Raw genomic sequence first — 11,180 nt, 5'->3', positions numbered from 1 at the left:
GGGGAGATACAGAAAGCAGAAAGCTCTCTTCTACTTTAGTTCTATCTAATGTGATGACATGAAAAAGGAAAAAGGAACAAAAAACTAATTGAGAGCAATAATAGGCCTAGCTTCGTGGGCAACAGGCAAAGTCTGCTTTTTATTTCCCTATTTTTCTTAAAAAGCACACAGTAAAGACTTGATCCTGATTGTCCTCTTGGAATTTCTGTTCCCTCTGTTTACTTAAGTGGCAGACAAGTGGTTTTTCCATGGAACACAGTAAGATTTTGAAACTTCAAATTTTCAATACCAGTTTATTAGACCTTGAGGTTGTGAATACTTTTCTTAATTCATTGGTCACGTGGATCATAAAATCAGGGAGCATTAACTTATTGCAACAGAGACTGGTTTAATTAATAAATCTTTTTGAAAGTTTTCTGTAACAAATCTTACACATGGTTTTAAAAGTGGGTTTTTAAACTAAAGTATTTAGTTTGTCTCATAGTTTTCCTACATTAAGGATAGAATATCCTCATTCCAAACTTAAAACTTTTCATAATCAACTAGAATTAAAAATCTGGACACCAACTTTTTCCACAGTTATCCTTTTAATGACTTCCTGGTGAATAAGATAAATAAAGATTACAAAAGAGAAATTGTGCGATATTTTAAATGTTATTCATCCTATACATTTTCCAAAAAGCCACACAATTGTTTGAGAGTTTTAGAGGGCTGTAATGGCTGAAAGAGAATCCCAGTAACATAATGTACAAAATGTTGTCATACATAGAATAAAAATCTCCGTTTTGAGCACTACTGCTGTGGGAAGAAGGGCCTGACCTTCATAGACATCTTCTTCAATGAATACCATGACCCCTTCCAATTCATCCATACTATGCCGTCATCTGTGCCATGCTTTGCCATGTCCCAGCTGTAATGTCCACCCCAGTAGTATCTGCCGTTTGGATTGGCTGCATGGCATCTGTTATACCACCATCCACCACCATCCTCTTTAGCACACTGTTTTCTGGGATCTGCAGTTAGCCTGAAAGGAAACATTTTTGGGGTTATTAGAAACCGAACAACAGTGTTTAATTCAGTGCTTTGCAGTCCCCATTGAAGGGTGCTCTATTCAGTTGTGTGCAGTGTTTGTTCCTTAGGGTACTATGTGTAATAGGCCAAAGGCCTTCTCTGCCCTGTAGTGAGAAGGGGGAACAACTGGACATATATGGCCAATTCATCCGGGAATTACACTGATTACTTTCACTGAAATGACAATTTTCCATGTCTTAGAGTTAGAAAGCCCTGGAAAATGAAATGAAGATTTCAATATACATATTAGAAAAAAGGGATATGTTTATTTTCCACTCAGATAAGCTTTCTAGAGACCAGCATTATGGCACAGTAGGTTAAGCCACTACCTAAGACATCCCTTATGAGCTAAAGTCCCGATTGCTCCATTTCTGATCCAACTCCCTGTTATCATGCCCAGGAAACCAGAGAAGACAGCCTAAGTATTTGAGCCTCTACCACCCACATGGGAGACCCAGATGAAGCTTCTGGCTCCTGGCTTTGGCCTGGTCTGGCCCCAACTGTTGCTGTTGCAGCCACGTAAGGGAATGAACCAGCCAATGAAAAGTTATCTCTCTCTCCATCTGTAACTCTGCCTTTCAAATAAAAATAAATATTTATTTTCTTTAAAGAAATAAATGTGTTCTAATTCCAGTTTTATCTCTTGGTAGTTGTGTGACATTGATTAAGGTACTCATCTCTAGACCTCAACTGTACAGTGGTACATGAAGAGACAGGAAGTACTCAAGAAATGGTAGTTGTTACCAGCCTTAGCTATTACTGATGGTAAGTAGTAATATTAGTAGGGAATTTTAAAGCAGAACAAAGAACACAGTACACACCAGCCATCATTGTCTCTGTCGTACGTGCTGAAGAACATGCCGTTGTGAATGGTCATGGTTCTGTTCTCGCCCACAAGTTGAGATGCCCCCTCCATGAGAGCGTTTCCAGCAGTTCCTTTGTATTTGTTCACTGAGATCTGGTATTTGTTGGCCTCGTTCTGGAGAGTGAAGCCTCCATAGTGAGCCTTCACCTTATCTCCGTTCCAGTCTTCCATTTCAATCAAAAGTTCTGTGGGTCCTATCTTGGTAATCTGGGAAATTTTATCATTTCCAAGCCAATATTCGCCTAAAGGAAAAATAAAATAAAATCTCATGAAAAATAAAACTTTTGTGAACACAAAAGCCCATGCCTTTATTCTACATTTTTTAAAAAAGTATTGTAATGAAACTCCTCTTAATTATCTAAAACCTAAAAACAGACTCCCAACATGATATTTTCTTTTCTTTTTTTTTTTTTTTTTTTGACAGGCAGAGTGGACAGTTAGAGAGAGACAGAGAGAAAGGTCTTCCTTTTCCGTTGGTTCACCATCCAATGGCCATCGCGGCCGGTGCGCTGTGGCCGGCGTACCGCACTGATCCGAAGCCAGGGGCCAGGTGCTTCTCCTGGTCTCCCATGGGGTGCAGGGCCCAAGCACTTGGGCCATCCTCCACTGCACTCCCTGGCCACAGCAGAGAGCTGGCCTGGAAGAGGGGCAACTGGGACAGAATCCTGCTCCCCGACCAGGACTAGAACCCACTGTGTCGGCACCACAAGGTGGAGGATTAGCCTATTGAGCCATGGCGCCGGCCCGATGATGTTTTCTTTTAATGGAAAAAAAAAACATTTTAAATAGGATGATTTTATTTTGTATTTGAAGTTTTTACCTGGTAGGCCGCAATATTTTTTCCCATCTGCGTTCCTTGCGATGTTTCCAAACCCTTCCTTGTATGGATTCCATTTCCTGCCAAAGTCAACACTGCCATCTTGACGATTCTGAATTACTGTCCATCCTTTGGTTGACAGAAACAAAAGTTGCAGGCATTAATCAATACACAGCAATGTCATTTGAAAGAAGGTCTGGGTCCTTGTCCACTCAATGTATTTTATGCCCTTCTATATTGGGTGCTCCAGAATAGATAGAATCAAAAATAAATGTAATATGAAAATTCTTAAAGTCTTTGGTTACTGCGAGTGCTTTATATTATTCCAAGTTGTGATTCATGGGTATTTTACAACTTTCAAAATATCAAATCAAATGACTCATTGTTAGCTATGTTAGAGCTCAGTCTTGGTTCCTGGCATTTTATGGCATCAAATGAATTCCAGAGCAATAGGTCAATACCAATCAAATACTTACCTCCATTTTCTGTGGTCATATCACAGTATACTCTATATGGTTTGATAGAACTTTCAGGCTGAATGAGATACATTTCAGATGTTTCACCTCCTTTCCTGATAATTTCCTCACATTCTGTAAATATAAGATGACAGATCATGTTCAAGGACCTACAATATAATAACCTGGTCTTTTTGTCACAAACTCCGATCTTGTTTAGACAAGGCCATAATCAAAGTGCAAGTTCTCTCCTTCCTTCAGAGAAAGATACCTCCTTCTTTGATGGCTCCTTCTTTCCACTGGGATCTCACACACAGAGATCTTTCATTTAGGTCATTATTTGCCACAGTGTCTTGGCTTTCCACACCTTAAATACTCTCATAGGCTTTTTTGCCAAATCTGAATGCCTTAAGGGCTGATTCTGAGGCCAGAGTGCTGTTTAGGGCATTTGTCATTCTATGAGTTTTAGTCACTAATTCTTTAAGATAACTGATTACATGGGTTACAGAGGACTGTGTTATTACAGACACTTAAGAATGATGTTATAGAAATTGGATTTTCTTTTTACTGAAAATTATGCTCAGTTTTGAGTTCTATCTTCCAAAGCTTTCTACCCACCACCCTGCCCTGGATATCTATTTACTCTTAGAACACACAGGATGGAGAAATTCCTGAATCTGTCCATGGAACTACCATCAGCACAAGCAAGTGTGTCTATACACACAGAAATCAATGCTGGGATTACAACCATCATTATATTCTATGCTGCTCATAAAAAAATTGGCAAATTCATCAGGCCAAGGCAGAATACAACACGCTAAGGATACCTTCATGGTGTGATATTTCATTATAATCTTCTGGGGGAAATCACAGCTTTGTTTAGTTATCTATCTTATTTTTAGAAAGTGTGAGTTCCTTTGGAATCCTTTAGAAATATGCATAACTAGATACCTTTTCCAGACACCACAGGAATATTACAACTGACAGTGCATGGAGTACGGCAGTAGTCCATCTGAATTGAGACGTCAGATTCTAATTTTTGTATTTTGCTTCTCAGAGTTTCCAGGATTGAACGGAGCACACGAAGGTTAGTTGGAATATTACTATTCACAGTCTCATCTATATATATTTTCTGCTTTTCCAGCTCTAAGGAATACTCATTTATTGCATTTTCATTATCTGGAAAAATGAAGTTATTAGGAATAGTCAACATTTTTTTCTCATAAAAAGTAACATATTAACTGTACAATTATGATTTTGATTTTCTGCAAATAAATTACTAAACACTGAGCTACTATCAAGCAGTCACCATATATAGTTATATGTATAGGAAATTATTGGGTCCATACTATGTATAAATTAATGTATAGCCTAACTACCACACTAGTAATTTACCATAGATATTAGCTACAGACTATGTCCAATAATAAATACAATAGATTTTTATTTCCTTGGTAAGGATAAAAGGAGAAAAGAGTATTTGGACCTTTCATTTCAGAAGTTCAATATCTCATAAAGTGGATACACTTGATTCACTTATCCAAATCATGTTAAGTACTTAAGAGCTTTGAAATTTACAAAGGATGTCATGACTCTTTTGAAAACTGTCCAAATTTGAACATGCTACTCACTGAACTGCCTATGACAGGCTGATCCCTAATCATCCAGCCAACAGCACTCAACATTCAGATCTCAAGATTCACAAGTTAGATATCATTATCCACAACACAATTGAATAAATCATGAATTACTCTCTCATGAAAATTTCAAATGTTAAATCAGTAAATGCTAAATCTGTACTCTGTGGAAATTATCTTCTGAGTCACAGGACAGGTTTCTTATAGACTAAAAATGAGTTACAGTGACATTTTTCATGGAAAATCATCCTTGCAGATACCATACTTGGAATAAGAGTTGAACAGTGCTTATCTGATATGGCTGCAGGTAAAGGCATCTAGAGTAATGAGGTGCCTAGTGAAAGTAGGATGAATGCTATTTAGGCTAACTAGAAATGTTGATTTTCTCATAATCATGTATTGTCATGGCAATTTCATTGGTTCTGATTTTATAACTGAGAATCACATGGAAAACACCAGGATATCTACCTTTTGCTTGCTTCTGCCTCTTTTGCCACATGTCTTTTAGCAGAGTCATGTACTGAAAGGTGGTGCTGGAGCTCTCAGAAATCTCATCCATCGTGTTACGTAACTCCTTAACCCTGTTTTTGATTGGCTTCTCCTGTCTTAACAAGTCCTCTTGCAACAGACATCCTGTGGGACACAACACTCCCTACAGACAAAATAGTTAGTGTTAGAGGAAGTATTGGGGTTATGGATATTTGTTAAAACATCACATAGTGAAAAGAAATTATGTCATTAGTCAATTTAAGAACATTATGGGGGACAGCGCTGTGGTGCAGTAGGCTAAGCCTCTGCCTGGGTTCTGGCATCCCATGTGGGTGCTGGTTCGAGTCCCGGCTGCTCCTCTTCCAAATCCAACTCTCTGCCCATGGCCTGGGAAAGCAGTGGAAGATAGCCCAGGTGTTTGGGCCCCTGCACCTGCATAGAGGTCAGGAAGAAGCTCCTGGCTCCTGGCTTTGGATTGGCCCAGCTCTGGCTGTTGCAGCCATCTGGGGAGTGAACCACTGGATACAAGATCTCTGTCTCTCCCTCTCTCTGTAGCTCTACCTCTCAAATGAATAAATAAAATCTTTTTTTTTAAATTAAAAAAAAAAACATTATGTGGTTTTCTTTTACAAGATCAGAAATTCTAGAATCATCATCAAACTCTTATGAATATTAAAAATATTTCTGAGGCCAGCATTGTGACACAGCCTGTTAAGCCCATATCAGAGAGTTGGATTAAGCCTGGATAGTCCAGTTCAGACCTAATTCCCTGCTAAAACATCCAGGAAAGCAGAAGCAGAGGGTACAAGTACCTATTCCCTTGCCACCCATGTGGGAGACCCAGATGGAGTTCCAGGTTCCCTGGCATCCGCCTGGCCCAGTCCCAGCCATTGTGGCCATTTGCTGAGTGAACCATTGAACGGAAGAACTCTTCCTCTTTCTGTCTCTTTCTCTTTCTCACTGTCAGTCTACTTCTCACACCAATCAAATCTTTAAAAACAAAAATATCCCTTACCACATGAGAAATGTAATCAGGCTCTGAAAATTGTACCACTTGTAGAAAGGACACAGGCGAGATACAAAGGAAAAGGCAATACCCATGCATTGTAATCTGTTATCTTGGCCCCAGACCAAAGAAAACAAGAAAGGAAGCCTAAACTAAAGACCCCATAAGCTGGTTTTGAATTTGATTTCCTAAATAAACCAAAAGAAAAGGACAATGGTGGTCATGTGGGCCAGTGAAGCACCGGGGAGCCATGAAGAATCTTCTCTGAGCACTACCACTAAGAGAGCCAGCGCACCCACCCGCTCTTCATCAGCATGAAGGCAGCCTCCAGCATCAGGTATTTTCCTTTCCTTTTTCGTTTGCCTGGCAACTGGTGTGGCTGGCCGAGCTCGGTAGCCGCCTCCGCTGATGGGAGGTGGGGCAGGTCTCAGGCTCGGAAGTTCTTCCCTCTTCCTGTCGATGGGCCGATGACCACGGGCGTCTGGTAAGACCTACAACAAACAACAATGCAGTGCTCTAGCAGATTTGCGATGTAGCTGTCCTGACACCTTCAATTTATTATTGAGATTGTTACAAGTCTGAGGATTCGCTGAAGGCCCATCAACCGGACAGTTGGCAGTGGTAAATCAGTAGGCTGCCTGGGTCTCTTACGGGCATATAATGAACTTGTATCCAAGGTAGTTGTCGAAGAGAAGCCCTAAGACAAAACTAGCAGCTTAAGTATAATAACGATTTTTGATCCCTGAAACCTGTGTGTTGGAACATACAAAATTTTAAGAAATCCATTTTGTTAAGGATCAATATTCTCTAGCTACTTGGAATACTAAATCCTTGCAATTATTGTTAATCATTTCCCCAATTTCTATTTTTATGAATCAACAATTAGGCTAACTCTCATATAATGACATATATAACAGACAATACAAATTTATTAAAAGTGAAATTTCTTGGGACCAGTGCTGTGGTGCAGTGGGTTAAAGCCCTGGCCTGAAGTGCCTACATCCCATATGGGCGCCAGTTCGAGTCCCGGCTGCTCCTCTTCCAATCCAGCTCTCTGCTATGGCCTGGGAAAGCAGTGGAGGATGGCCCAAGTCCTTGGGCCCCTGCACCCACATGGGAGACCCGGAAGAAGCTCCTGGCTCCTGGCTTTGGATAGGCACAGCTCCAGCAGTTGCGGCCATCTGGGGAGTGAACTATCGGGTGGAAGACCTTTCTCTCTGTCTCTACCTCTCTCTGTAACTCTTTCAAATAAATAAAATAAATATTTTAAAAAAGGTAAAATTTTTTAGGATTTATTTATAATAATACAACATTTGATCCTAATATGTTCCAAGAGGAATTAGGCACTGGAGCCAGACTGTTCAGGTTAAATTCTTGACTTTGCCACTTTCTAGTTATAAGTCTTTACCCAAGTTATTTTATTTGCGTCCCAGTTTCCTCATCTGTAATATAAGAATAATAATGGCTTGCATATGCCCTATGAAATTACTGTAATAATCAAATGACTTATGCATATGACATGCTCAGAAAAGTGCGTGGCACATTGTGAGCGCTCATTACTACTTATATTGGAATCACACACAAGAAATGCTATAGTTTAAGTGGCTCTTTTACTGCTAATTCTACTTTTTATTCTTCTATCAGCAAAATTATTGGTTAAACCCTTCCTACATGATTTTTTGATGTACTCATTTTAAACATGCTTTTCTCAAGTTTAAAATAATTCTCAGGTATTTGCAAGGCAACTAAAATTGCTTACTAATTTAGAAATATTACATTAAAAATAATGAGGTAGAAAATCTGCAATATAGTACAAAGTTGTGGCTTGCATAATTACACGTCTATGTCCTTCGTCAGTAGCCTTAGGGGCTTCATTACAAATTAACAAATAACAAGATTTGGAGTAGCAATTGAACTATCTTGCAATTGCCTACAAGTCATCAAGTGAACCCTATTTGGATTTTATTGTCATTTGTTTGTGAAATTGTTATATCAATTAACATTCAGTGGGGTGGAAGTAGGCTTGAAACTCAAGCAGATTGTGTCCAGATTCTCCTGTTGAATCCCTGAGCTGCATATACACACACCCTTAACTCACAATCAGCAGAGGGAAACCTGTACTGCGTGTCCAAGACGTGGTTCCAACCACACTCTGTAGGCTGCAACATCAAGTTTACAAAATGTGATCACCTGCTTATTGCAAATAAAATTATGGTCAAAGAAAACTTCCACTAGAGAGGTAGAATGGATGGCCTGGCTTTACTAGAGAAAGAGCAAAATGAAAAATATTTAAAGAAATTATGTGCAGATTTAGGCCTCATAGAGATCACTTACATAAGTCACCAAATTAGAAAATTCATTTTGCTGCCTAACTGTTAAACTGTTTCCCTGTGAATTTGGTGAGCAAGAATGCGAAAATACTGAGTAAAGTATTTCAAAAATGTAGTTTTACAAATTCACATTTTTCTTACCTAATGTGATTAACCTGGCAATTACCTTTTTATATGTACTCTGAGAATTAGAACATTAGAGTTCCCGTCAAATTGAACAAATGTTCCAAAATGAATTACTGCATGTATTATTGTGCACTCTTTTTCAGTGTGACAATATTTTGCTATATCCAATACATCTGATAATGATACATTTAATAATTAAATTTGAATTTTAAACATAGAAAATGCATTTCTGTATTTTGATGTCAAAACGCTAGCATAGATAATACTTGAGAAAAAGTGTAATAAAATGAAAAATAGACCGAGCTATGTTTCATAACCATTAGTAACAACAACAAATATTTCAAATGTTCTCATCCGAAACATCAGTATTTCATTTTCTAGCACTGCCCTTGGCCTATTCTGCTTTCAATCTCAGGTTATCATTCTCATTCAGAAACAGTAATCTCAGGAGCCATATGTTACTGTTCACCAAAGCAACCTACCTACTGAAGTTTTTTCTTTGAAAATATTGTTACTTTTATTGTATAGTCTGCAAAATTTTTAGTGTTTCTCCTCATAGTTAAAACAAAGTATTGCTAGAATTTTAATTGAAAATTGTACTACTCAGGTTAGCGACAATGAGAAAACACATCTTATTCTAACTAAGTCAACTTCACCTGGGAAAATAATGGTGATAAACCAGAAAAAAAGAAACTATTTTGTTTTAATACAAGACATACTATGAAAATATTCTCTAAATAAAAAGAGTCCCTAAGAATAACTACTCAATTTCATAACTGTAATCAATGCCAACTTCATTACCACAAGCACACATAAGATTATGATTATTATATATTAATAATGTTAGTAATAATATATTTTTAAACATCACCTCATCATCGTAGTCATCGGCAGCTTGGGATTTAACTATAAAAGTACACAACAGTAGAAATAACAGATGTTTCATGGTTTTAAATTTTTGAAAGTTCCAAGAAACCATCCTTTCCCTGTGGACTTAACTGAGAGATCTTCAGTCTTATATATACCTGTGTCCTCAGTTAGGGATGGCTTTAGAAATGGTTACCTTCCCTTAGTTAAAGTTTAACTGTGGTGCACTTGTTGGCTGAACCATTTTATCACTTAAGCAACATCTTCCCAGCAACTTATTTGCTTGTCACAGGACTACTCTTCTCTGTAGACATAATTTAGACACACTGAAATTCTCCAGTTCCTTTAATGGGGAAAACTGATGGAAAGTCAGGCCATTCCTAAACTAGATGTGGATCACGCTTCCTGTAAATGAATGTGTGTGCTGCACATGCTCACCAATAACATGAGAGAAAAAAAAAAATCCAAGCACAAAAGGTCAGACCTATCTGAAGGCATCTGACGAGATCGTAAACTCACAGAAGAGTTACCAGAAATGCTTACGTTTGGAGGTAACCATGTAGCTCAGTTTTAAAAGGGCTACTAAAATCAAGAGTAGTGTTATATTATATGTTTAGCCTTTAATTTAGGTTATCACAATAACAAAACCACAATTCATCAGAAATAAACATTGGAAACAAAATGTTCAGGATCTTTGATTTTTTTTTTTGCTTTGACCAGTTTTCACTAACATATGTCCTTTATCAACATGTTAAAATGTTAAATTCTAAATAATATTAGAATAATTAGTAGGCTATAAATTCCTAAATTAAAATTATTATGCTGATTGGATACATATTTAATATGCTAGTTTATTGTTATATTGAAACATTGTCAACAATGGTGAAGATTTTCTATATGTACTTCATTAGTATGCATACATGTTGCATGTGACACATTTCCTTCACCATTTCCTGTAAATCTCCAAATCCATCTCTTTCATTTGTTCATTGGATTGTTGCAATGAGGATTAACAGTACTACAGGAGTGAGTAGGAAAAACAAAGTCAACAACCCAAGTCCCAGCAAGTGTGCTGTTTCAAAGCATTTCCTGTCTTTGTATGGAAAGTGAAACATTTTCATTAAATTTGAAAATTTACTTTATGAATATCTGAGTTTGGATCAGAAAAGTGTTTTAAGTAATACTTTGAAACAGAATTTTTTTTGTAATGGTATGAGATACTGAAAATGTTTCTTCTCTTGGTAGCATGAGTATTGGTTTCATTTTCAAATTCTTTAGACTCACATTTGTAGAAATAAAGTTTTGAGTTTCAACTGAGAAAAATACTTGATTGAGACTTTGCAAATCTGTGTCCCATTTATTAGTAATGAGTAACTATTGTATACTTTAAGATTTTTTTAGTTTTGTTTTTTTCTTAGAGTAAATGCCAACAGAAAAAGGAAATGTGTGTATATTAGCTAAAAATATGGAAAATATTTATATTTAGAGTATTACTGAGAAAAAGTTTATTTTAACTA

General features: G+C 37.4%; 1 protein-coding gene across 1 annotated transcript; it reads right to left on the bottom strand.

Moving 5' to 3' along the window:
• Positions 1 to 273: 273 nt before the first annotated feature.
• FGB (fibrinogen beta chain) lies at positions 274 to 9,786 on the bottom strand. Its single transcript, XM_002716890.6, has 8 exons — positions 9,668 to 9,786; positions 6,640 to 6,831; positions 5,314 to 5,497; positions 4,160 to 4,387; positions 3,230 to 3,343; positions 2,757 to 2,882; positions 1,893 to 2,178; positions 274 to 1,024 (listed from the first exon to the last, which is right to left on the bottom strand). Exons 1-8 carry the CDS (start codon positions 9,773 to 9,775, stop codon positions 793 to 795), a joined length of 1,470 nt encoding a protein of 489 aa, XP_002716936.1. The 5' UTR covers positions 9,776 to 9,786; the 3' UTR covers positions 274 to 792.
• Positions 9,787 to 11,180: the final 1,394 nt, after the last annotated feature.

Source organism: Oryctolagus cuniculus, chromosome 8 (assembly GCF_051225735.1).
Source record: "Oryctolagus cuniculus isolate XC-2025 breed Fujian yellow rabbit chromosome 8, ASM5122573v1, whole genome shotgun sequence".
NCBI classification, from domain to species: domain Eukaryota; kingdom Metazoa; phylum Chordata; class Mammalia; order Lagomorpha; family Leporidae; genus Oryctolagus; species Oryctolagus cuniculus.
This window is presented reverse-complemented; position numbering and strand designations above follow the sequence as displayed.

Excerpts from the sequence above, each read along its gene's own strand:
- FGB (XM_002716890.6), bottom strand. The coding sequence starts at position 9,775 with ATGGTTTCTTGGAACTTTCAAAAATTTAAAACCATGAAACATCTGTTA. Across the intron at positions 2,179-2,756 it reads AAAATATTGCGGCCTACCAG|GCGAATATTGGCTTGGAAAT; the intron begins GTAAAAACTTCA and ends TTTTTCCTTTAG. Across the intron at positions 1,025-1,892 it reads GACAGAGACAATGATGGCTG|GCTAACTGCAGATCCCAGAA; the intron begins GTGTGTACTGTG and ends GTTTCCTTTCAG.